Source organism: Pollicipes pollicipes, unplaced genomic scaffold (genome assembly GCF_011947565.3).
Source record: "Pollicipes pollicipes isolate AB1234 unplaced genomic scaffold, Ppol_2.1 Scaffold_4881;HRSCAF=5763_pilon_pilon_pilon, whole genome shotgun sequence".
Classification (NCBI taxonomy): domain Eukaryota; kingdom Metazoa; phylum Arthropoda; class Thecostraca; order Pollicipedomorpha; family Pollicipedidae; genus Pollicipes; species Pollicipes pollicipes.
The window spans coordinates 34,315,846-34,342,807 of record NW_023596576.1 but is presented as its reverse complement, the minus strand read 5'-3'; the positions used below and the strand labels follow the sequence as shown (position 1 = coordinate 34,342,807).

At 56.8% G+C, this 26,962-nt stretch overlaps 1 protein-coding gene across 6 annotated transcripts in view; it reads right to left on the bottom strand.

Annotated features, from left to right (window-relative positions):
* Positions 1-26,962, bottom strand: part of LOC119100850 (high affinity cAMP-specific and IBMX-insensitive 3',5'-cyclic phosphodiesterase 8B) — an 81,742-nt gene that overhangs the window by 43,247 nt on the left and 11,533 nt on the right. For 2 of the 6 annotated variants that reach the window (XM_037224013.1, XM_037224014.1), the window contains exon 2: positions 26,357-26,488. The exons of 1 other annotated variant lie outside the window; for it this stretch is intronic. In XM_037224013.1, coding sequence (XP_037079908.1) covers positions 26,357-26,441 — 85 coding nt within the window. In that variant the 5' untranslated portion in view covers positions 26,442-26,488. Of the gene's footprint in view, positions 1-7,117; positions 7,136-7,742; positions 7,763-7,900; positions 8,010-26,356; positions 26,489-26,962 lie in introns of those variants that run through there. 3 more of the 6 variants (XM_037224017.1, XM_037224019.1, XM_037224020.1) reach the window with 3 other exon arrangements.

The following is a 26,962-nucleotide window of genomic DNA, read 5'->3' as shown; positions in this document are numbered from 1 at the left end:
GCCGGCGGCGGCCGTCCGGCCGGCCGGCACACCCTGGAGCCGGCCGTGACGTCAGAGCCGGGCCGGGCGGCTCAGCGCCGCCGCTGCCGCCGCCGCCGAGAGCCGACCGGTCGGCCGCGCGCCGGCACCCCGCGGCCCCGCACGGGACGGCCGCCGCGAGGACCGACCAGCGACGGCGCACAGCTCCGGTAGGCAGCCGTGCGCCGTGGCAGCACGGGTCGCAGACGGGGTACGCCTGTTTTACACTCAAGTTGTCGGAGCGCAATGAGATGAACATGGTGTGTGAAGCACGGAACATGAGAATATAAACTCGTGACTTGCATCGCCGATACGCCTTTGGCCATGGCTGCCCTCGTTCTTTGAGCCGATTGAAAAATTTGATGCGTGTCTGTAACATCTGAAAAATCGTGCCGGAGCGAACAGTAGTCATGTCCCTTTAGTTAGCGTCGCATCTGTTCGAGAAACGGTGTTGTCTGGCGGAAGGGAGATGCGAAGAACGCGACGCCATTTTTTACAACGAAAACCGAATCGTGATATGAACTCTTGCAGTGTGAGGGACGAGGGTAACTGATAAAACTCTGGCTTACCGCCATATGTGAGATTCTGATGTGTCATTCCACAGTGAAAAGTTGCTATCACTGGTCAGGACGCCATCTCCTGCAACGAAGATGAGACAGCCTTTTCCACTTTCCCACGGCATCGTCCCACCCGTCAAACCCGCTTATACGTGCAAACGCGTTGTGCCGGTTCATGCGGTTGGAACAAGGAACGTATTAAAAAATGAAAACACCAGGCTAATCTCCAAACAAAACAAGTCATTTTTTCGGTCACTATACGGATGACCTTCCGACACTCTACAAACTGCTCGTCGTAAGCGCCATGAGCCATACAGGTTGAGTTTTGCGTCTTTTTGACAAATTTGGGTTCTCATTGCATGTTGCCCTCGCCATTGCTGGATCCAAGCTACAAAAAGTCCTTAAAAAAAATAACACACAACAGCGAAAAACTTAGGGGGACTTCTCATCATCCCTAGCATACTTATATGCCTTTGTATATATATATATATATATATATATATATATATATATATATATATATATATATATATATATATTTATATATGCGTGTTCGGAGAAATCTTATTTCCGACGACAAAACAATCATCATAGAAAGCTGAAGACCATATGGACATGCCCCAACACACTATACGAAGCCCCGTTACTGCCATATATATGCTCATTCCCCATAGAGTGGATTCCAGTTAAATGAACGGATAATTGTTCTGCGCTTCTCAAACCCCGCCACGGTAGCGGATGGGTGACAGTCCGTTCGTCAGTTCGTCCGTCCCGGCCTTGTGGCGCGGCCACGCGGCGCAGGGTCACACCGCTGACCTCAGTCGTCAGCTGAGCTGCCTGTGTCCTCTGATCAGTCGCCAGCTGAGCTGCCTGCGTCCTCTGATCAGCCGTCAGCAGAGCTGCCTGCGTCCTCTGATCAGTCGTCAGCAGAGCTGCCTGCGTCCTCTGATCAGTCGTCAGCTGAGCTGCCTGCGTCCTCTGATCAGTCGTCAGCTGAGCTGCCTGCGTCCTCTGATCAGTCGTCGGCTGAGCTGCCTGCGTTCTCTGATAGTCGTCAGCTGAGCTGCCTGCGTCCTCTGATCAGTCGTCAGCTGGACTGCCTGCGTCCTCCGATCAGTCGTCAGCAGAGCTGCCTGCGTCCTCTGATCCGTCGTCAGCTGAGCTGCCTGCGTTCTCTGATCAGTCGTCAGCTGAGCTGCCTGCGTTCTCTGATCAGCCGTTAGCTGAGCTAGCTGCGTCCTCTGATCAGTCGTCAGCTGATCTGCATGTGTCCTCTGATCAGTCGTCGGCTGAGCTGTCTGTATCCTCTGATCAGTCGTCAGCTGAGCTGCCTGCGTTCTCTGATCAGTCGTCAGCTGAGCTGCCTGCGTCCGCCAGGCCAATCAACGCGTACGCTCTGGGAGCGCCTTTCGGTGCCGCTGGTGAATAGGCTCGCAGGCGTGCGCCGTGGTGTGGCGCCGCTATATGGGGAGTGGCAAGAAGCTAGCGTGGCGAAATGCTGGCTGTCCAGTGGCACGGGAATTCCCCCTAAATCCGAGCCGGTGATGGGGCCCAAAGGTCTGAGGAATTCTGATCGCCATATTATCGGGCCTTTCATTAAGTGCGTTGCTGTGCTGGGGTGCAATATCAGATACAGTGCATTACAATGTCGGGATACTAGATCTGCAGGTAGTTGCCCTGTGCTGCTCGAGACGACAACCATGGCTGCACTGACATAACGCTATATTTACACGTTTCGATCGAAATATTGACAAGCCGCACAGCCTAGCCGTCAGCCTGCGAAAGCCACCTGAGAGATCAGAAGGCCTTCCTTAGAAGCGCACCGACCTTCCCTTGGCTTGCAGAATCCCAATGGCATTCGGTCTGGAAGTCCCCGCGAATGGGTCTCCGCCGGGGCAAGAAGCCATCTGAGCTTCTCGGTAGGTGCACGGACCATCTCGCACCACCCTGTATGGGGCTATCCGTCTACTTTTCGAGGCTGGCAGCTACGTCCACAGCTCGTTGAACTTGACCCATGGCCACGACGGCACCATTTCTAACATATAGACCTTCCTGATGTGTCTACAACCACTTTCAGAGCATTTGTGTCGCTGGAACAAGTTAAATGCATTTGTTGGCATACGGTCAGCGCTCTGGTTTAGGCTAAAGTTTCAACCTGCAGCGAGTTAAAAACCCATGTTCGTATACGATCAGGACTCTGGTTTTTGCTAGGGCATCAACTATGACGATTCTTACAACGTACTTCGGCCATAAGACTTAAGGTGAAGCTAAACCCTTTACATAAGTGTACTTCAACGCCCATCTAAACGTCACATCCACCTGAAGGGCGGAGACAAAGTCGCCTTCCATGCAGCTCGTTCGGCATGGGGCGCCCTTGTCCCACTACGGGGACGTCGAGCTGGCGACCCTTCGCCGTCTGACGGGGGGGGGGGGGGGGGCGCCAGATAACGAGGGCAGCTTCCCAGGCAGAGTCTGATTATCCGACATCACGTTCCCTGCCGTGAGATGGCGACGCACTGTGCGGACTCACAAGGGGATGCAACCATGACTCGAGATCACAAGGGGATGCAACCATGACTCAAGTCTCTGTTTAATTACGAGGAGATAAAGCACGACTGATTAGATAGCGAGGTCAAACAGAGCGACATCAACAAACCCAGGACAATGCCACTCTTCAGCACCGATGACAAACCTTAGCGCAAAAACTTCCATATGCAGCCGTCAGTAAACCAACGAATGAAAATCGCGATAAAAGCACGACCTAACTGTGCATTCCAAGTGCTCCGTCTCCCAATGTGGAAGACTTCTTCCGATGTGGAAGAAGTAGGCAATGAAGCGAACCGCTTGCAAGACCCAAAACGATGGTCGAACAAAACTGGAATTGGAATGGAAAAACTTGAAAAAACAAAGAAATGGAATTAAAGTTCTACTAACGGAGTGCACTTTAAGTACACGCATCCAACATTAAAATTAAAATAAACGTAAAATTTAAACATAACGCCACGCGCATTACCATGCCTGCACTTTTCCAAAGGTGCAGACAGGTACCAGATTCTGAGAATTAACAGCGAGCGCCCCATGTATTCGCTGAGCCTCCGTTCAGCAGCCCCCTCCCGCGTCACATGCGTCACGTTGCCCTGTGTGATCTGATCAAATGATCTGATCTGTTCCCCTGAATGACCTGAGACCAACACAAAGCCTGGGACAACGTAGTACAGCAGCGAGATAAATATTTATCCGCCATTACAACCGCTGCACATTTGCTCAAATACGAAAAGCGAGCAGCACGTGCGTTTTTAAGGGGGCGGGGGTAACAGGCTCGTGAGCCGCTCTATAATTTGACATTAACAAGCAATTTACGTAGGCATGCCAGTGGACTGACCTGCCAGCTCGTTAGCCGCTGTGTTAGCCTGCACCGCTCGTGTTTCTGAACCAAGTCGCTGCAATGGGACAAACCGAGCATCTTCCATGAACCCGTTCCCGGTACCCGCCCATTCCACTACACTGACTGACTCCACTTCAGCGCTATCAATTCCCTCTTTCCTTTCTTTTTCACGTCTGAAACAGGAAGTGGTGATGAATTATTAACGAATCTGACTCCGAGCGTGCAAGCACAATTCTAAGTCGATCCAGATTCGATTCTCGCCCTCCCTCGGCGCTCCGCGCGGCTCGCGGCCTTCATCAGCGTCGGCGGATTGCTTGGGACGGGCTCCCGCCGCTAGACTTCAGTGCTCTGCGCGTACTCTCGACTATGATGACCTGGACACACCAGTCAGACGAAACTGTCTTGCGGAGCGAAGAGGACTCTGTTTCCGTGCTCTCGACCCGACAGCAAAGGCGCTGGCGTCGACCCATCCATTTCGCATCGACCGACCGGCACGTGCCCGCCTGATGGTCGGAAACGAAGAGTTGACCATTGGAACCAGGACACGTAACTGAACGTAAACAATACGCGGCAGAGTCTCAAGTTGCAAACTAATACACAGAACAAGAGCAAAAGAGAGTCACTGGCACTGTAATACAAGGACAGAGCTACGCTTGATGGGCATTCGTGCTGAACAGTATGAGATATAATGACTGCAGCTCAGGGTAAATATTACAAGCACTTCACAGAAAAGATCAGCGACAGGGACGGGAACTGGATTGCGCATCCGGATAAGACGCTGCTGGAAGATGACGCCGGGTAGCAGATGGAAAATATGAAGAAAATGAGAATGTCCAGTCCACTGTTCTGGTCGGTCCCCCAGACCTTCCTGAAGACCAGAAGCCAGCCGGGACCGCGAGGCTGAAGGACGGAACAGGTCGGGCCAAGGATCAAACTGTGGGGAAACTGTCGGACGAGGCCGTCCCTACGTGACCAGCGCCTGCTGCACCTCCATTGGCTCCAACACGGGCAACCACAATAGCTAATGATAATCATAGACAAAAAGCTGAAGGAGGGTTGGTGAAAATGGCGTGTGGAAGGCGGCAGCACAAACTGCACACTAAGCCCGCTACCTCGTCTCCAAAATGCTCACTACCGGCCCCGGAGACGAACTGTTTGGTTGTTCGAACCATTCGACCGCTGGATAAAACTCAGCCAATACGAGATCGACCGCCTGGACCAAGTCTGAGTGGGAGATGCAGGTAAGAACTTGGATGGAGAACACGGCCCATTCGGTGCTGGACCGATACACGTAGATGTTTGTCGGCAGCAGCTTTCCGCAGCAGACTACCGGCAGGCGGTGAGGCTGGTGGTCGTCTACCTGGACGGGTGAGTCCCCGGGTTCAAGTTCCACCAGACGAGGAAGCTCACCAGCTTTAGGAGCATGCAGAGGGGTCTCTTATCTCCCAACGCTGCTATTCTCCAGCCAGGTGGACCCCCTTCTTCCCATATCGCGAAGGTGGAGGACAGCGGGATTACCGCCAAGGTGTGTGAAGCCTACCGCAGACACAACTTTTTACGAGCTGTCCTGACGGTCGACTCTCCTCCTGAACGGCCTGCTGCACATCAAGGAAGTGTGGGAGCAGAAGGAGGTGAGGCCAGAGCCGGCGAACAAGTACAGCATCTTGGAAAAAACTGTTGTATCTGGGGTGACTCTCTACCCCGTTCATCATCTTCTCAAAAGCACAGACAAGACGCCGTCGAAGATGACCGGGGATTGCGAAAGCTATACCGTGAGCCGGTTGACCTGATAGCCTCACCCCTAGTGACCATCCCATCGTCTCTTGCCACAACTTCGTCCACATCCCTGCGCTCTGGCCGGAAGGCGGCAGCAGGCCCAACCTGCCGGCGGTTCGTGAGGGAAAGTGGGCGGTTTGGCTGCTCTTCGTTTACCTGGAGCTGGATCACCCGGACCAGCTGAACTGGATGGTGGGGGAGGCGGAGGACTGGGACCAAGGCCAGGGCTACACTGACTTCCAGGGGACACTTCAGAGGGCCCGCCTGCGTCAATTATCCAGCTGACGGAAGTGCGAAATTAGCGGAAGGTCCCACGAGCAGCGCCTGAATTGAGAGCCCGAAGATGAGATATTCCATTGACAGCACTGTGAATAAGCAAGGATTACCCGAGCGGTCCGGATCGATCCGATCCGATCCGGATCTGATATCTGAGGTAGCCCGTAGAACTCTGAAGTTGCCCACAGGCACCTGGACCAAAGCCATCTTTGCACCAGCTTTGCCACCGCCGCCAACTGTAGGAAACGGATCAGGAATAACCATGTCGTCAACGTCACCACGGGGCCCTCAAGAGCATGGGCCCGCGCACCGGAAACGTCTTGCTTGTGGTTTGGTTGTGGTTGGTGTACCCCGGAACTACTTACCATCGATTCAGCATCAAATCTAGAAGGAGACAATGTCTCGCTCACTGATTTACCTTTAAGACCAAAGGGGCAAGAGTCACGAGTAAGGAGTCTAGGGAGCGACGAAAGGAGTTGTGCAAATTAATTCAAAGTTTTGGATATCCATCCCTGCTTTAAATATGGCAATAACCACTGACAGCATATCTTATGTAATCATGGTCAACACTTGGCAGGCGTCGAGGTCCCAGAGTGACGCAAGAAGTGATTTAGTCGGGATGAATGTTTTGGGAATGCAGAATATCATGGCGTACCAGGAAATGCCAGGTGCAAATAAAAACGTCCCATAATACCCAGCACGGCAAGATCTGACGCCCGACACACTGCAGCGCGGTCTGTGTGGCGTGCCTCTATAACCAGACCGATCAAATCTGTTCTTGCCGGAGACAGAACAACGAAATTTAAGCATAACGATGATGCTATGTCTGTTTTTTCGGGAGCGTCGCGGCATGATCCCCATTAGCTGATGCTGAAATGTGCCTCATGCGTATGAAGCTGACACCCAGTTGAGGTGCGTTGAGACACACACTGGACACGCCGGCCGTCCAGTCCCGTCCATCAACCGCCGTCAGTAAGGTGAGCCTGCCCTAATTATGTGCACCTGACACAGTGCCATAGCAGCCCCCTCAGGTGCGCGTGACACCGCAAGTGACGTGAACTTTCCCCCGCCATGCCTATCCCAGGTTAGCGCCAGTCAGGTTCACCTGACAGATTCGGTGAGGTGAACGGTCACAGCCAGCTCCAGCTGACACAGCCGGTGAGGTGAGCGGTCACAGCCAGCTCCAGCTGACACAGCCGGTGAGGTGAGCGGCCGCCACTCCCCAGCAGCCGGTGGCGCCATGTGCGCGCGGGCCGCACGTGAGCGCGCGCCGCCCGCGCCCACCTCATCTCCATACGCCCGAGGAGCCGGCGCGCCGGCACGGCCGGAATAGGGTCACGGCCGCGCCTCTCGGCCGCAGATTTGTTATGTATCCGTTGGCTCCAGGCGAGGAGAGCGCCTCGACGCCGCGTGCCGGGCGTGCCTGCACCGCGACCGCGCCGGCCGCCGGCGGGAACGGCCGCCGGCGCAGCGCGCACGACGGCGCCGCCGCTGCCACTCAGCCACGGCTCCCGACCGGCTGGCGCTAATGCATGCTCGGACACACGTCCGCCACGCCCGATGGCCGGCGGGTCACGACGGTCGCCGGCGAGCGCGGCCAGGAGGCGGTGACGGCCGGGCGCCGCCACGCCCCGCTCAGCACCGCCCAGCGAGGTCGCATGCATGACCCCACCGAGCAGAAGAGATGCGGCAGGTCCCAGCACCCATGCGAGCCGTTGGCGTAAGCTTACGTAGGCGTCGGTCGGTGGGCGGCCGGCCTGCTGGCGCCGCTGCCGCCGGGCTGCCTCGCGCCGCCTGCCGCTGCCCGGCACCACCACCGTCACCAGCACCGTCACCAGCACCACCACCGCGTCACCAGCGGCCGGCGCCGCTCGCCCGCACCACCTACCGGCCGGCTGGGGTGGCGCCTCGGTCGCGGAGTGGCGCGGGTCGCGCGACCGTCAGCTCCGCGCGCCGCTGCCGCCGCGCGGTTGACCTGGCGAGCACCGATTAAACGACTGATGACCGCCGCCCGAGGACGACTCGTCAGACGACATTCCGCGCTCGCCGCGTGACGTCACTGCGCTGGAGGTACCGGCGGCCGCGCCGAGACAGCGGCGGCGGCAGCGGCGGCGGCGGAGGCGGAGGCGCGCGCACCTCACGCGGCCGGCGGTGGCGCGGCGCTGGTCGGACCGGGCCGCCGCCGGCCGCGAGCCGGCGCCACCCGGCACCAGACCGCCGACCTGCTCGGGAGTCAGTCACACGTGGGCGGCGGCGGGGAGGGCGGCCGGGACGACGGCGCCTCACGGATCGGACGGGACGCGCGGCCCCCGGCGTCTCGCTGGCCACCCGGACACCTGTTGCCGAGGGACCCAACCGCCTCGACTCGGATCCTAATCACACCGCTCAGGCGGCACTGGACCGGGCCGACTCTGTAATATTAGCGCGGCGCCTAGCGCGAACCGTGACGTCAATGGATGGACGATGGCGGCGCGGCAGGCGGCCGGCAAAAAGTCACGACGCTAAGCCGCCTCGGCCGCGTATCACGACAGCTAGGCGTGGCGCGTTCCAAGAACCGCCCCCGTACATCTCCGGCGCGACGGCGAGGTGTGTGCCGGCCGGCGGCCGCCGCGGACGCCGGCCGGCACGCCGCAATGCCGTGACAGCGGGCCGAGACGGCGTCGCCCCAATCAGCGTCCGGTATCGGGCACGAGCCACCGACCACGAGGGTGCAGCTGCGCCAGCCAATGAGCCGTCGCCTGCCGGCACGTCCAGCACAACTGTCAGCGGCCGCGCGCGCCGTCCCTGCCCTACCCACATCGCCGGCCGCCATATACGGCGCGGCACGGCTCGATAGCGAGCCGGCATCCGTTCGGCGCCGGGATCTGATCGCGGCACGGCCGGGCGCCGATCGTCGCCGTGCTCCGGCCGGCACGCACCGTCACACCGAGTTGCCAGCTTCGCGGCGGCAGGTCACGGAACGGAAACGCCCGTGTCCAGCGTGCAACGCCCTGCACGGCGTCCCAGACGGCTGCGCCCGCGCCGACCAGCTGTCACCGGTCTGATTGATGCCTGCATGTCCGATTGATGGCGATTGGCAGAGTTCTCACCACACACGTAAGGCGCATTGTGACTTTAACAGCGCATATCGTCCGCGGGGCTGTCAGTCCCCAGACCGCACGCCGGTCAGTCGCCTACGTCAGGCGCGACGGCCGCTCCACTCGTGAACAGCCTGGTTGGCCTCATGTGCGACAGTTAAACTGAACGCTTCGAGACCAGCCAAGCGCGATGTCTCCAGCGCCCCTCTTCCCTCCCCCCCCCCCCCCATGATATGCAGCGAACATCGCGGCGATAATGACATTCCAGTGGTGCTCCAGAAATTTGAAATGTCTTGTTTTGCGTTGATCGCTCTAAGCGTCAAATTGAAGACCGGTAATCCAGAGCGTAGACAACATTGATTCAGGTGCCCGCCCAGAGTCCAGCAAACCCGCGACCGTTGGACCAGAAATTCATGCAGCGGACTTTTTCTCAAATTGTCTCCCAAATTCCCGCGCGGTGCCGCGCGCGTTCTTCAGCACGTTCATTCTTCAGCACTTCCTCTATGTCAGGCCAGATGAAAAAATAACAAGACACCTCGCAATTAGCCTGCAATGTATCGAATACTACGTTCTGAGATAGTCATGCAACAGTTTAAAGAAGTACAGGGTGCAGAGCGTGCATGCCACGGGCACTTCTAAATACGGAGCCGCCGCATTGCATTCCTCTCTGCGGGATGAGTGACGGGCATATTTATTCCCGCATCGCACCACAACAGGGACCTCCGGGAGGGTCACGCGCCGCGGCCGTACAGCCATGCAGTCGAAGGCCCACATGTCAGTCTGGTTTGGGAGCACAACAACTGACGGATCACACGCACAGCCCTTCCGCGCCTGAGAGTCTGGAACATCCTCCCGTGAGAATGGCCACACGGCCACACGTAGATTGTGTATGTTCTCAGTGCGTGACAGGCTCAGGGTAGGGGAATCGCCGTAACGCCCGGCTTATTTTCAATGCATGCCAAGTTGCCCATAGTCACGAGATTACCTGACTGAACGGTCACAAGCATCACAAAAACAGTGGATACTTCATTACCCATGTTCTGCAGGCAATACACAGGAAACTGGGGCACGGCGCAGTGCCCTTTCAAGCGGATGCCAGCTGCCGTCCCAGTGGTAGAAGGGCTTCCAATTTCCGATGAGATTACAGTCACGACCTGCCAGGCACACCGCGCGCCGGAAGCGGATTTCAATATTTGATTGAACTTTTCCACACGGTCGGCACCGGGTCAAGCGTCCGGCTGCCAAGTTCAACTGGCGGTGCGGGCCGCTGTGTCCAGAGTAGGCCCGGCACCGAAGGTCCGCGCCACCCCAGCGCCTGGCTCAGGACAGCGACAGGCCGTGATCGCCTCGACCACTCGGCGCTGAGGCGGCGGCGCGTTCGGCTCTTTCGGCACACGACAAGCTACTTGGCGAGCTGGTAGGCGGCGTCGCAGCAGACGTGCGGCGGCGCCTCTGATGCAGCGGCGCGCGACCCTCATTCGCTGCCCCCAGATGGGCCAGCCGTCAGCCGGTGGGTTATGTTCTGACGCTGCGGCTAATGCCGCCACGCCTTGCCGCTGACATGCACTGCCTAACGCCTGCATAATCGCTCACTCAGCACCGGCGGCGACTCGGTCGGCCACAGCGCCGTTTGCGTCGCCACAAGATGGCCCAATCCCTCCAGCTCCCCACGGCGCCAGCGATGACTCGGGCTCACCAGTGCCAGTCCACGCCGGAGCCGGGTCCCTCATGGTTCGGGCTTTGAGATCGCAAGATTCGGGTGTCAGCCGTTTTTCCGATGGCAGATATCGACTAATCGCATGTGTTGAGCAGACGAGGAACCAGTACCAGTCCGAATGAGTAACGTTCGTGACACTCTGAGACTGATCGACAACGACCACGAAGGACGATCCAGCCCCCAAAAATGAATGCCTTCGACAAGCGCGCGCAGCGTTATCTCCCGGGCATCACTGGTTTCCACACAGGATGCAATAGTGCCTGCTTTCTCTGCGTCGAGACCGTCCGCCAGCAAAAAGGCCTGAACAAACGAAGTTGCTTTGCTCTACCTATTCCTGAACGACGTTTCGCAACCACATTGCTGCAGAGAACACAGCGCGTTCGGAAGAAAATAAGCTCGGCACCGAGACCCATCAGCTTCTCGACAGCTGACCAGGCTCGGACAATCGCCCGCCAGCCAGCTACACCAGGACACTTAAAAAACAGACTACAACTCAATAGGCAGCTGACCAGAACTGGTGGCTCTGCACTCGGCCGGACCGGGCCTGGCAGTGACCAATCATCGATCATCTCCAGGCGAGAGTACGGCTGGCGAGGGCGATTAGCAAGCCCGGCTCGACTCCATGTAGATGCAATCACACGGCGGGTGGCGCCGGCCGGCCGCCGATAACGACGCCGACTGGGCGTCACACCCGGGCCGGGCGTCCCGACGCCGGCCGGGGCAGGCTCGGCCGCGCGCTGGAGGGGCGGCCGAGGTCACACGCGGCCGGCAGCCCGGCGGCAGGGAGCGAAGCGGAGCCGTCGGCGGTCCGCGGCAAACCCGCAGGCAAAGTCTGAGATGTCCTGCGTGCCTGATGACGTCCATGCACTGAACGCCTGAGCCCGACCCTCCGCACCTGTGCTGAACTCTGGACACATGCGCCGTCAGACCACACCTGATGACGCATCTCGCACCAGTCGAGGAGGGGGAGGGGGCGTCGGCAGGACCGTCCAAGTGTACCTGAGGTGGCCGCTGCTTTCCTGACGCGTCCCGAGCCCGGGGAAGGTCCGCCACCAGGTGAAGCGCCGCACGCCCCAGGCCACACTCTCGCAGAGCGCTGGCGCCGCCCCGCTTATTGCATCCGGCAGGCACGGCCAACGGACCTCGGCCAGCCAATACGTGGACTGTGTCCACCGACTGCCGGCACCTCCAGGCCTGCGGTGTCCCCCGTCCGGCAGGCCGACGTCCCTCGGTGCGGAGTGGGACGCTGCTGCCAGCGAGAGACCGGCACGGCTCTGACCCAAGGGCGGGCCGCCCATACCGGAACGGGCGCTGGCCTGCAGCAGGCGACAGCAACGCGATGGAAATCACGCGAGATAATGGGCTGCCGCTGAGGGCGAGACGGCCGGAGGCGGTGACGCTCGCCGGACAGGGGGCCGTGACGTCAGGGGCGTGACACGCCCCCCGCTGCGGCGCCGCGTGTGGCCGCCGGTCAGCTGGGCGTTATCGGCGCGGCTGGTGGCGCGATGCGTGACCCATGAGAGCGGCCACCGCGACGGCTGCCGCGCGTCCGCACACGGCGTTCGAGTGATGGGACAACACACTTCAGCGCGCCGGCGGACTGCGCGTTATCGGGCGCGTTACCGTCCGGCGCGCGCGCACGCGCCCGGCGCGGCCAGGGGCGCCGACGTCCGCGCCACACGCGCAACACGCCGGCCGCATCGAGTGGCGCCCGGTTGTTTGCACATGGTCGCCCGCCAATCCCGCGTGATGAGATCGGCGCCGGCGTCCGGTGACCATCATCTTCGGCTCGGCCAGGTGCCGTCCGACCGGCCGGCTGTCAGCGCGCGTGCGCCGCGCCGCCCCACGCAGCGTCCGCACCAGGCCGGCCAAGCTCGCCCGAAGCGAGCGTCGCTCTGCGTGGAGGGCGACGCCGCGGCGGTGATGGGGCGGGGAGGTCAGCGCGCCGCCGCCGCCGCCGCCGCCGAGGTCAGGTGACGTTGCTCGGTGACCGGGCCGCCGCTGATGGAGCCGAGAGCCGCCCCATGAGCCCCGCGGGAGCCATGAAAATCGCATCGGCACCAATCACCATTACGGGAGTGGTCTGCGGCGAGCCGAACGGCCGTCTGGCCGCGTCCCACTGCGAGAGCCCCCCGCTGCGTCGACACCGCACTCAAACGCCGGTCAGCGACAGAACACGGCCACGCCAAACACGATCACCCGAGTCCCTTCTGCGGCGCAGCTGAACGCCGCCGTGCCAGTTGGCGAGGGGCGCAGTTTAGATTGATATACGACACGGCTTCCCGTGCCTTCGGTCATGTAAGCGGAGCTGAGTAACGCTTCACTTCTTTTATCGCTTCATGACTTCCAGTTTACGTCAACGTTGTTTTTTTTCATACCGGGCTTTTCGGAGCGACTGGCCGCCCGGTATTTACTGTCAGTGTAGCGAGTTACGGAACTAGCCAGGCCTTCAGCGCTCACAACACACCGCAAAATCCGCAAGCGAGGATCTAGCACAGTTTTACCATAGCGTCAAATTGTACATCAGCTCGCCAAGCGTATCGAGTGCAAACGCACACCTCTGTCGAATTTGTTCAGGAGAGCTCGGCTTTAACCCGATTGAGTCCCGGGCAGCTGCGACAAGTCCGTCCAATGGCAGGTGCGCCCCACGACAAATTGGTTGACGCACACGCCACATCACCATGCTGCAAGGCCGTGCGTTATCGACCACTGGTTGCTGGAAGCGCCCCCAGGCACGGTTGATGTTACCCGTAACCACGCTCGGAGGGACTGGGCCATCAAAGAGAGCGTTTCAAGTGAAGTACGGATAAATATGCGGCACGTTCTCACGATTAATTCGGTGTCATTCTTTGCGCCAGGAATTCTCCCAACGATGAATTAATTCTGCAAAGTTTGGGCTTTAACATTAGTCCCACTTGAAGGAAAGTGGTGCTTTTCGTTACGGCAGCAATTACGGCGGTGCTCTGAAATATGACGATACCAACTTGGGACTGAGGCTCCAGTCACAGAGCAGCGGTGAGCTCAGCTTGGCAAAACACTGCTTAAGTGACGGTATCATGTTGTCCTGTGCCGGTTGGAGCCGAAACAACGTTTTCAAGAACCCTCATTCTTGTCTCGTTCTAAAAAAACGGTCATTTAGAAAACTAGCCGTCAAGCCAATCCCTTTAAGCTGGCGTGTGAAAATTTGATGCGCTACATCCGTTATCTATGGTTCTAAGCACCCGGCATCTGAAATGTATCTGGTCATGAGCGCTGAGTTGTTGTGGGTAAGTCACTGCTTGCATTTCATATGTTATATATTTACTGTGCCGGTCGTTTCGAGCGAGCCCAAGTGGCCTCGAGCGCTAAGCGGTTAACTGCACGGACCACACGGACCCGAAGGCCGCTGACACGAGTCCAATTAGCAAGAGCAACTGAAATACATTTGTCCAATCACCCGTGCCCCGCGCTCGGGGCGATGACAGTGAAGAGCTGGGTCCAACAACACCACATTTCGGAGTCTCCGAGACGTCGGTCGGCGCCAGCTTCTCAAAGGGGTACGTTGGCACCTGGCTACAGGGTCGGCCTCGCCAGGAACGCAGACCTCTAGCACTGGATGATGCGACAGAAGATCCCTTCGCCGTACCGTACGGCAGTTAAGCTAGGTGGGACAATATCCAGGAATTGTTTACTGGTATTCTGAAAATACGCGATTTTTAATGCAACATAAAAAAACTCGTCAAAAGATGACAAACAACTGTTTGACAATAGTTTTTATAACAAACGTCTGTTTGTCATGCACAAATACAGGCGCGGCTCGAGTCCGGTGTCAGCTAACCACATGAAACGCGGCGTGCGACTAGGCCAGCAGGGTCGGACCGATGCATTAAATGCGTCCGGCTCCGACCACCAGACCGCCGTCGGTGCGCCCAGCGCGCTCCGAATACGCCGTCAACCAGGTTTGGCGTTGTAGCACGTTCCGCAGAGGAGTTTTAGAATTTCAAGCGGGACGGCTGAAAATCACCGAAAGCATTCACAAAAAGCGTTCACTCGATATCGAAAACTTTTCAATGGCAGCCGATTTTCACTGGAAGAGAAGCTTCTCAAAACAACTAGCCATTCTTTTGTGCGCAGGCTTTAGCCAAGCTTGTGGGATGTTAGCAAGAGGTCCCACTACGTTAGCTCCAGGTGAGTTGTTTTAAATCCATTCCATCACTACGTAATTGACACCTCAACAGCCTTCATCGAGCTACCTTCTACCTAGGTCATCATGACTACTAGTGTTCATAAATTATCCAGTCCCTCCTGTCTGATTGTCTGTCTGTCCATCTGTGTGCATGTCGCCAACAACACCAGAAAAGGCTATCGCAGCACGTTAACGCGTGGCACGTAGATGCATTGAGACCTCGGAGCGTCCTTAGATAATGGCCGCCACCACAAGCGGCACTGCTCACCGGCAAAACGCGGCCGAGCGCACCTCTTACACTCCTTCACAACACCGGCTTTTCACGCTGTGTTTGAAACGGCCAAAGATTCCGGCGAGTTTGCATGCTGTGGAGCGTGCAGCTTGACAGACTGTTCTGCATGTCAGGAAACTGCTATTTAAGAAGATAGGTGCAGCATCAAGCAGTCTAAGCACGAAAATTAACATCAATTGGCATTGCCAGTCTATTTACCGCTCCAAAATCGAGGATACTAATAGGGCATCGACAGTGCAATCGGCAAGATTTGGCTTGCACTGGTGCTGGCGGCGGCTTTCAGGGCGTTCGGCAGAGCCAATAACGTCGGGGGCCGCTCTCCATTCCGGATCCTGGCACAGAATACCGCCGCTACCAAGCCAGCAGCAGCGCCGGCACTGAGCTTTGACGTCCAGATCTGGCAGCTCTGATCCAGGAGACCAATCGGCCGCCAGGCCAGTCTCACGGACCCAAAAAAGCCTCTGGACGAGGCAAATATTTTTTAAAAGATTTAATCGGAGCATTTTAAATTGATGGGCTTCTGATATCAAAGCTATACACGCTACGTAGTGCTTGTTGTGTAAGCCCTTATCCGAACCATCCGATCGTAAAATTTCAGGAGAACGGCAGACTTTGGCAGCGAAAGTCTGACACCCCGCGATGTCCGGCACGGTCCGTCCCGCTCTTTGACGTCATCTGACCTTTAGCGCGGCCGCTGCCACCGGTCGCGCGGCATTCCTGTCAAGAGCAAATACAAAGGTACAGACAGAGAGGAGAAAAGATGACTCAAAATATGTAGACAGAAAAGAGAACAGTATGTCGAATGTCTAAGCGCAGGCCGAGAAGCGCATCACTGGCCGACCGCGCGGCGGAAGGACCTACCAGGAATAAGCCGACCGAAGCCACCGACTCCGGCTAGCGAAAGTACTCGACGTTTCCATCAAAGCTCATAGTGAGGAATGCACACGTGACTTCGATATTTACAGTGATTTTTGGCAGTCCCATTCAACCAGTACCACATAATCTACTGTAAGCGGCAGGGGCGGTCTCGCAAAATGAGTTGAAGGGCTGGGCAGTGAAAACTAGTAAAACCTACTGCAAAAATAGGTCACGGAACGGGGCAGTTCCGCGGATCTCGCCCACGACTTCGCGATGTTAGGGGATGTTAAGACCCACCCAACTGCATATGTATGAATACACAATATACATCCTTTGAAAGAGGACTACTTTCCCTACAACTGAAAATGTCGACAAACAGGAGCACCACACAATCCATCCTTTATCAGGCACACCCGTAGACATTGAAAGACAACACGAATTGCCCTCATTTGGATTGTATCGCAGGACCAAGACAAGCAAACAAAAATCCTTTCCTGCCACACTGGGCCGTTTACGCGTGACCTTTGGACAAGCGGATGGTGGTCCCGACACTCTGATGCCCATTACGTAAGCATGGACCACATTCGCGGTCTTCCGGCTCCCATTTACACTTCACGAGACCCATGTCTACACCCGTTGCCAATTCTCTACCGAGATGGATCGTCGCCATCGCGCGACGTAGCCCGCTCTCAGCCACCGGCGGCCGCGGCCGGGAGGTCACGTCGCCAGACACCGGCCCCGTCTCAGCCACAGCGCGGCGTTCACAGTTCCGCCAGCTTACGAGCTACCGTTAGTCCCCACGCTCAGTGATACCATCGATGACGCAAATGTGGATCTGATCGGTCCGCGCGCGAGCGCACCCATTTCGTGGCCGGACTCGGAGCTCGCGGCCGGCGCGGAGGGGCGGCCGAGATCCACTGGATCTCATCTCGTCGGAGATGATCTGTGACGAGCCGGCGCGCGAGATTCACGATGGCCGCAGGAGATAGCCGCCCAGAGACTCGACGGCCGTGCCTGTTTTTTTGTCTCGCCGCGGCCGATCGACAGGTGATCGCAGTTATGAGCTGAACGGTACCGCCATCCGCGACGCCGTGCCGCGCGCGACTCGGCGGCCTTCTCCCCAGACCAGACCAGACCAGACAACAAGTCCAGATCAGGCCGGGCCGGAACATACCGGACCAGACCAGACAACAAGATCAGATCAGGCCAGGCCAGGCCAGGCCAGAACAGACAAGACCAGACAAGTCCAGATCAGGCCAGGCCATTACAGACCAGACCAGACAAAGCCAGACCAGGCCCGGCCAGACCAGACCAGATAACAAGTCCAGATCAGGCCAGACCAGACCAGACCAGACTAGACCAGACTAGACTAGTCTAGTCTAGACCACGCCAAATCAGACCCAGCCATACTGGACTATGCTAGACTATACCAGACCATACCAGACCAGATAGCAAGACCAGATCAGGCCAAATCAGACTAGGCCAGACTACACTTGACTAGACTGGACCACTCTAGACCGGACCAGACCAGACTAGACCTGGCCGGGCCAGGAAAAGCCGGGAAGGGTAGAGGCGCCGTATCTGACCCGGGGCGGTCTAACGGCCGCAGGACGGGGAGCAGCCCGGCGCCGACAGTGGCACGCTGACACTGATGACACTGATGCCCGGATGTCACTTTCTTCTGTCAGCACCACGGCCCCAATCCTTTGACATTTCAACGTTAAGCCAAAGGCAACTGATGGAAAGTGACGTCAAAAGTCTGGAATTATTGCTGGAGCCGTACCTGATCATATTTAAGAAAAGGTTATTCTTTACTGGCACTGATAATGCGCCGCTAACCACCGCAAGCGGCGACAGCCACATCTGACATATCTGAAATCTGACGGTCACCAGTCATGCTGGGTTCAGCCACATCCATTTTCAAATGGTTTAGTCTAAACCTTTTGATTATACACATTTCTTCTGAATTCTGAATTGATTTGTCAACTACGACCTTTTCCCCATCAGCGACCGGTAACGTCCGGGTCAACGGCAAAAATTCCCGGTAAAAGCTTGGTGTTCCACCATGCTCGCCACGGTTTGTCGTAGCCTTCGACGTCACCTGACCTTTAGCACAGCCACTGCCACTGGCCGCAAACCCTCCAAGCAGGGGAAAAGGATTCACGAGCATATGAAGCGACTCGAACCCATCCCGCCACGCGTGGGTGAATCGTTGTTGTTGATTGGAGTTTTAGGGCGCGCCGACTATTGTGGTCGTTTTGCGCCCACAACAGCTAAATGACTACCTGCGAGGGTAAATGACTAAAACATATATATTAATCAGAAATGAAAACGGCTGAGTCGTTACAGGAACGCGTCACCAATGATATCCGATTACGTGAACCCATAATAGCATGTTGATGACAAATTTTCGGCAGCCCAAAAACTTCCTACACGCGGTTTGAACTATTCAGGCGGGTGTATATAAGGTGCAGAACTTAACATGCGATACGAACCTGAGGGTCTGTTCGATATGTGGTGAGCTGTCCTACAGTAAATCGGAGAGCGTCAGGGACGGCGCCGCCGGGCCAAAGTACGCGTGGGCGAATCGGAAGTCATGCGCTCTGAGCTGTCGCGATGGACGGCATCGCTTGAAGGGTCGGTCAGATGTGACGAATTTTCCACCTATTGCGTCTCGTCACACCTGACCGAGTTCTCACCGCTGGGGCCAGACACATCTGACCGATTTTTCGTTGCTGGGTTATGCTATCTGTCGCATCTGACAGAGTCCTCACGTGCACTGCCGGGCCCAGTCATATCTCTCCAAAGCCCCATTGTCAGAGGCAGCCACATATGACGGAGTCCAATACTCGGGTCAGGCATACAGTCATACAGTCACATTCTGACGGCGCACCCACTGCTGGGTCCAGTCCTGTCTCCCAAAACTCCGCCGTTTGCGTCTGCCATACATGACGGCCTCAGGGGCGCAACTGGAATTTGCGACAGGAGGGCCCACCATGATTTGCCACGGGCATGATTTGTGATGGGGTGGGGTATATTTTTCGAGCGATTCCCAGCCCTACTGCAGTACCTACGCATTGCAAACAGACGGACAGACCCCGCAAATGCTAATTGGCACAGAACCTGACGTATCGATAAGCTCTTGATGTTGGTTTGCCCAGATGCCTTAAAGACTAGCTTTAGCTGCGTACCGGACAAACTCACACGGTCATCCGCTAGTCTTGTTACTAATTTACGGCTGTTAAGCTTTACATGCTGCTGCCTATGGTAATGTCTATAACATTAAAAACCAAATTGGCCTTCCTGATCACCAGATGCCGGAAGTATATTCAGTAGTGTCGCGGTGAAAAACTGTTCTCGAGCCTAACGGAAGAGAGAGGCGTAATCTCCAACGACCCCCTCCCCCTAGCTGCGGGCCAGCCACATTCCATAGAGCCCCCAATGTTCAGTGCCTTGCTGGCGGTCAGTCGCTCCGACACCGCCGGCAGCCGTTCCTGAACGCGCACTCCCACCGTCGCACTGGTAACCGTTCCTGCGTGTACGCTCCCAACGCCGCGCCGGCAGCCGCTCAAATGTATGTGCAATCCCACCGCCGGCAGCCACTCAAATGTGTGTGCACTCCCACCGCCGGGAGCCACTCCTGAGCGTATGCTCCCACCGCCGGCAGCCGCTCAAATGTGTGTGCACTCCCACCGCCGGGGGCCACTCCTGAGCGTATGCTCCCACCGCCGGCAGCCGCTCAAATGTATGTACACTCCCACCGCCGGGAGCCACTCCTGAGCGTATGCTCCCACCGCCGGCAGCCGCTCAAATGTGTGTACACTCCCACCGCCGGGAGCCACTCCTGAGCGTATGCTCCCACCGCCGGCAGCCGCTCAAATGTGTGTACACTCCCACCGCCAGCAGCCGCTTCTGAGCGCGCACTCCCGCCGCCGGCAGCCGCTCAAATGTGTGTACACTCCCACCGCCGGCTGCCGCTTCTGAGCGTATACTCCCACCGCCAGCTGCCGTCCCTGAGCGTACACTCCCATCGCTGGCAGCTGCTCCTGGGCGTATACTCCCACTGCCCGCTGCCGTTCCTGAGCGTATACTCCCACCGCCAGCTGCCGTCCCTGAGCGTACACTCTCATCGCTGGCAGCTGCTCCTGAGCGTACACTCCCATCGCCACGCCGGCAGTCGCGTCGGCCTGAGCTCTCGTCCCCAGCCAGGAACACGCGGCCAACTCCCGATGGGCACTAATTGACCGGCAAACTTTCCGACAAATCCCCGGCGTTCGCAAAGTATTCACTCGCGCCGACGAGTTGGCAATTCTGGGGCGGCGGTGGCGGGCGCGGCTCGCCGGTGGCCTGCCGGGGCGGCGGCTCATGCTGCGCTCAATACGGCCCGTGACGCGGGCCGTGACCAGCGCCGCGGCCGACGCCGCACACCGCCGACGGCCGCCGACGGCTGGCGCCTCGTACCGCCGACGCTGCAGCAGGTGTGGCCTGACGGCCGCGGCGCCGAGACAACGCGCTGTGTGAGCCTGGAATCGCCTGGGACTGATTTGAGGAACCTGGCGTACGGGAGATCCAGCACTGTGTGGCCCAGCGAAAATGGGAGTGTCTGGCTGTCTGGCTGTCTGGCTGTCTGGCTGGTGGCTGTCTGTGTAGGGTATTGGGGGATTACGCCACTGAAACACGACTTGCCCTATGCATAAGCCACACAGGATTCGTTCAATGACTTTGTTGCCACGGCGGACAATCCACAAGCGATGCAACCTGTATGAGGGGCACCGATAGTGTAGTGGTTAAGATGTGCGTCTGCGAAACCAGAGAAACAACGTTCTATTCCCCGCAGTATCCGTCCGTCTTCCCAGGGTGAGAGGCAGGCGACATCATATGTCCCCAGCGGCTCTGGGTGTCGTAATGCCCCAATCACACAAACGCATACATACGCTCAAACACGCCACCTGTACAGAGGGGAATTTGTATCACATTAGAGTCAAACGGAAATATCGGCACCTCCACCCATCATTCGTTGCGCATTCTAGATTCTGAGCATTTTTAGACCGCTGTGGATTTTCCCTGACAGATTGGCCCACGCCTTTTCAAAATGGCTGCCGAGCAGCTTGCCCGCAAGACTTAGGGTTACGATCACGGGCTAAGCGGGGCTTATTGTTGCTTTCATCATGCATCCAGTCCTCCATCTCCTCCAACGGCGGGTGGTCCAATTTAAGCTGGGCATCCTCGGGCCTCCTGGGCAGAAGTTAAGGGCCATGGTCGCGTCATGTTACGGTTGTACGGTCCAATCAAGCCACGACCGTCCAGGCCCAATCACGCCACGACCGTCCCGGCCCAGCCAAGTCACGACCGTCCCAGCCCAGTCAAGCCACGACCGTCCCGGCCCAATCAAGCCACGCCCGTCCCGGCCCTGTCAAGCCACGCCCGTCCCAGCCCAGTCAAGCCACGACCGTTCCGGCCCAATCAAGCCACGCCCGTCCCCGCCCAGTCAAGCCACGACCGTCACAGCCCAGTCAAGCCACGACCGTCCAGGCCAAATCAAGCCACGCCCGTCCCGGCCCAGTCAAGCCACGGCCGTCCCGGCCCAATCAAGCCACGCCCGTCCCGGCCCAGTCAAGCCACGACCGTCACAGCCCAGTCAAGCCACGACCGTCCAGGCCAAATCAAGCTTCGACCGTCCCGGCCCAGTCAAGCCACGACCGTCCCAGCCCAGTCAAGCCACGACCGTCCCGGCCCAATCAAGCCACGCCCGTCCCGCCCAGTCAAGCCACGACCGTCCAGCCCAGTCAAGCCACGCCCGTTCCCGCCCAATCAAGCCACGCCCGTCCCGGCCCAGTCAAGCCACGACCGTCCCGGCCCAGTCAAGCCACGACCGTCCCGGCCAAATCAAGCCTCGACCGTCCCAGTCCAATCAAGCCACGATCGTCCCAGCCCAGGACAGCTATCTCGGGCCATGTCCCTCTGACCTGTTGAATGACCAATCAGTGTAGCCGTGCCGAGAAAGTGCCGAGCGTCGCAGCATTATGATGTGCACCATCACACACATCCAGCGACCAGCATCGACCTATTGCGATAATCACCAATAAGCCACGGCGGACTCATTCTCGCGGACGAGAACATAAGAAGAGCCCCACAAAGTGAATGGCGGCGCGCGAGCGGACGCGACTGGCAGCCCAGGCCATATCCGGCTCAGCCTGCTGCGAGGCTCGTGAAATCGCGAGCTGTAGACTATAGCTCCAACAGTCGCCGCATGGCACAGCACACAAGTGTTAATGATCCGTAATGCAATAGGCAAGCGTACTGGTTCGATCGAACGAGCCGATACAAAAACCAAGTCATGCCCCACTAATTGCTGCGAAAATACACGCTGAACCAGGGACAACATCAGCCGCAGGGCGCATTTTGTCCAGCGTCCCAGCAATCAATGTCAGCGCGTTAAGCGGATCCCGGCTTCCGTGCATTACGGCGCCAGCGCCGGTCAGAAAGGCTCAGCCGCGGCCGATCCCGCGAAGGCCGGAGCCGGTCACATGGCCGCCAGCCACACATCCGCTTCGCTCCGACCGGCACACGTCTGACACGGACACGGCCGCCGACCCGCCGCCAGCCCACACTCCACAGGTCCCGGCTATTCCACAGCCTGCGGGGCCACAGACGGGCCGTCGCGTCTACAGCGGGCATTCGGCGGGCTGCGTGCGGCGGAGGCGTGTCAGCCAGCCATCGGCCGCCGCGCGCGTCACGCGTTCACATCGACCCCGAGCCGACCGGACCGGGAGCTGGCGGCGGCGCGGAGGGCAGCGGTGGAGCGAGGCTTCCCGGCGGCTTCCCGGCGGCGCCCCACGAGACGGCGGAGCGAGACCCGGCGGCGCCTCACGGAACGGCGGAGCGAGACCCGGCGGCGCCCCACGGGACGGCGGAGCGAGACTCGGCGGCGCCTCACAGGACGGCGGAGACCCGATGGCGCCCCACAACGCACAGCAGACACGTTTCATTCAATCAGAGCTCTAGCTGATAAACAGGTCATTTTTCGTTCCCGGGAGCTGACAAACACAACAATCTGTTCTCCCGTCCAATGTTCACTATTCGCCGCCCCCAAACCTATTACAACCGTCCCTCGAAAATGCAGCAGCAAAGCAGAAGTAAATTATGTTAAAAATATGCAAACAAAGACCCTGGACTTCTCTTGAACAAAAAAAATATACGATGGTCGTTGGTTTCATTGGCTGCATTCACTGGCATAAAAAACGTGGAGGGGAAGCAGGTGACCAAGGCCTTCCCCGCCACACTTTTTAAGGTAGGGGTAACAATGTTAACTGCCCATCCCCCCCACACACTTTTCTGAATTATAGGCGCGTTATGTTTGCTTTTGTCACTATCACTATTTCTAATGCCATTTTTTGTACCTTCTAAATCGTGCAACACGCTAAACTCAGCTTGCCGGCCGTCTGCATCAATACGTACTGGACAAAATGGCTTCATATTTTGCGCCCGAAAAACTCAACGCGCAAGAACACACGCATAAGACAAAGCTGCCTGGCGATAAGCACGCAGTCAGTCCTGCAGGTGGCAGCCGACGTCGGCCGGCAGTAGCCGGGCCAGGGACGCGGCCGCCGACGGCGAGAAGGAACAGGTCTCGGTGGGAGATGTACGAAAAAGGACCTTCATTCTGTGACAATTTAACGTCTTTTTAGGACAGCCCCTGGTTCTGGTGTCTTTTGTCAGATTGGATTTGAGAGAATTCTTGAGGCCTCCAAATTTGTTTCTGTCTGTGTCACGAAAACAAGTTTTGTGTTCTCAGAAAAAACTAGTCGAAATCTAAGCACTGTACGAGCCTGACCAGCCTAACCCTGACTATCCCAACAATGCTTAAAAAGCTCCTTGGCTCAAGATTGCATTTTAATTAGTGAAAGCATCCTTGGAATGAATCAGACGAAGCGATGCGATCATGCTCATTTTATCGATTCGAATGCACTGTCCCTAATGCACCTAATGCACTGTCCCTAACGCACTTTTCGTCGCCTGGAAATGCAGTGCAACGGGCAAAATCAGAGCACAATTTCGCTGGGACCATGCAGTGCTTTGGCTGTGAGAAAACGCAAAAAACTGGTATTTTAGTAGGCATTTAGTATTGTTTGAATTATTAACATTAATATTACTATCATCATTTTTATTACAACCTGTTAACCACCTTAAAAACAAACCGATAAAATATTGAATTGTTCATTCGAGCATTCAGTCACAATCCACGTCCTACACATCGCAGATCCACGTGTCAAATGACTCCTTCACAAACGGTACGTGAGTTTGTGGAATGAATTGGTATCCTGAGAATGGAATGCAACTATAAATGCATATATTAAGGTGGTAAACATAAAAAAGTCAGTTTTGTGAATAATTGTATGGCCTGGGCACCGTATAATCTTCCAATGATTTTGCTGAGATGTTGCCTGATGCGTATACGCATTCGCGGTCGTGACAAACACACGAATACCGCATAAACAAGCAGGCACACAGGCAAACAAACACGACGGACTCGGATTTGGTCACACTTGAATGGATGTATTCGTTCGCCACCTTCTCGCTCGATCGCTACGTCTGGAATATATCGTGTTTTTCGTGAAATATAGGGCGCGTTCGGCCGAAGGAAAATTATTCAGCGAACAATTATCTCTCCGATAATCATTTACGTAAATTCTCCACTTACGTTCGGCGGGTTCGTAAATTATCTCCCAGATTCGTCTTCCATGTGTCATGCATAGTCAACGGTCATAGCTATGCATGGAGAAAAAAAGCATCATCTGCCTTGTGTGGAAATTTTTGGCGATCCTCCCTAGGTACGGAAAATAATATGGGATAATTTTCCCAGATAGGCCGCGCGTGTTGACGTGTTTCCTGGACAAGAGGCGTATATCTCATAGCCTGAGCACTGCATAGGCTATATATCCCACAGCCCAATCCCATCTCTTGGGTATCTCATAGCATAAGCACTGCATAATCCCACCAAAATTATGCTCTGATTTTGCTCGTGGCACTACGTTTCCAGGCGACGAAAAGAAAATGCCTCGGAACAGTGCACCTCTCTCACTCACCTTTATCTCTCAAACCCGCCTTTTTGACAGAGTCGACAACTGTACAAAACAATCTGGGATAATTTTCCATGTTGACAGTGCCGAACGCCATTCCGGAAAATTGTCCAACACTCCGCATAATTTTCAGACATTATCTGCCGGCCGCATGTGCCGATAACCTCTTCAATCTGGACTGACGATTTGACTTTGTCACATTTTAGTTTATTAACCTCACTGCTTGCACTACTCACGCACATTCACTGATCACCGCAACTCTGGTTGAAAGACGTCTTGGTTGTAAAGACGTCTTTAGTAGCAGATGGGATAAATTTTACAAAGGCAGTTCAGCTTATCGCATATGCAGCGCGGCTATAGCAGCCAGTAGCCCGCATAAGCTGTGCAGGCTGTTGTCGTGCTAAAATAACTTTTTGTTTAAAAGCCGGTTCAGTTCTCATAGCTGTTAGATTCTAAATAACCTGGGACGAACAACAGAGCATTTTCCGGGTGAAATTCATCTCTAGAGGAGAAAAAATGTTCTCGTTGCAATTTCCACGATTTTTACTAGGTCACAAGATGCGACTCTTGCAACTCCCTGGCTACACCACAGCGGCATTGACTGCAGCCAGTGGCACCACAGTGCGCGGCAGATGCAGCGGAAGCGACCTGGTGACGCCGAATAACGCCCGGTGGGCACAGCGACAGGCGACAAACGCAGATAGCGGAGGACAGAGGTGTACAAATAAACGCTACAACACACGGTGGGGAGCGCAGCAAGACCCAGGTGGTGTCGCAAACAGCACGCATCACAGCAAAGCCCAACAGCTGGGCAGGGCGCGCAGGCAGTACAGTCGGGCCAACGTCCGAACACAGCACAGCAAACAAGGTGAACCAGTCAGCGCCACCGGCCGGCTTATCTTGTTTGCGAATGTAGAATTAGAGTCGACGGCGGGAACATCAAGGGAACACAGTGAGCAGCGGACACTTAGTCAAAGCGGCCGTCCACAGCAGCGGACGACAGCAAGGCTGCCAACATGACACCGCGAAGCGGCAGAGTCCACAGCACAGCGGCCAAACACACGACGGAGCGGCGCGGCGCACAGCGGAGCGACAGGGCACAGCGGAGCGACAGGGCGCACAGCAGACTCGGCAGCGGGTATCGCCGGCGCCTACCGAACGTGACGGCCGGAGGCTTGACCGCGGGGCCGGAGGAGTGCCGGCGGGCGGGGTCGGCCGGCCCGCTGGCCGTGCAGCCCATGACCTGGCTCCGGTCAGCGAAACCAAGGTCAGGTCGGGCCGGGTCACCTGTGGGCAGCGCACAGCCGCTGCAGTCGACGGGCAGCTGTCGGGCATCGGGACTCGAACTCGTCACGAACGTAAGCCGCGACCTGGCAGCACAGTCACACGAGAGGCTTGATGGCCCAGTGGTATGCTGGAGGCTTTGACACGGCTGATGCGTACAATCAGCCCCCAAACCACTCGCCAACAACAGCATTCCCTGCGTTGCCAAGACAGCTGAGAAGCTTTGGGTTACTCGCGAGTAAAGCGATGTTCTCAGCGCTACTTGGCTGCTCAGGTCAAGCCGTGACATAAACACGTTAGCATATTCATTTATATCTTATCTACACCACATATTTATTTTATATATATATATATATATATATATATATATATCATTATATATATATATATATATAACTCTCTATTCTCTCTATTCTCTATATATTCTCTCTCTCTCTCCCTCTTCTCTTCTCTCTCTCTCTCTCTCTCTCTCTCTCA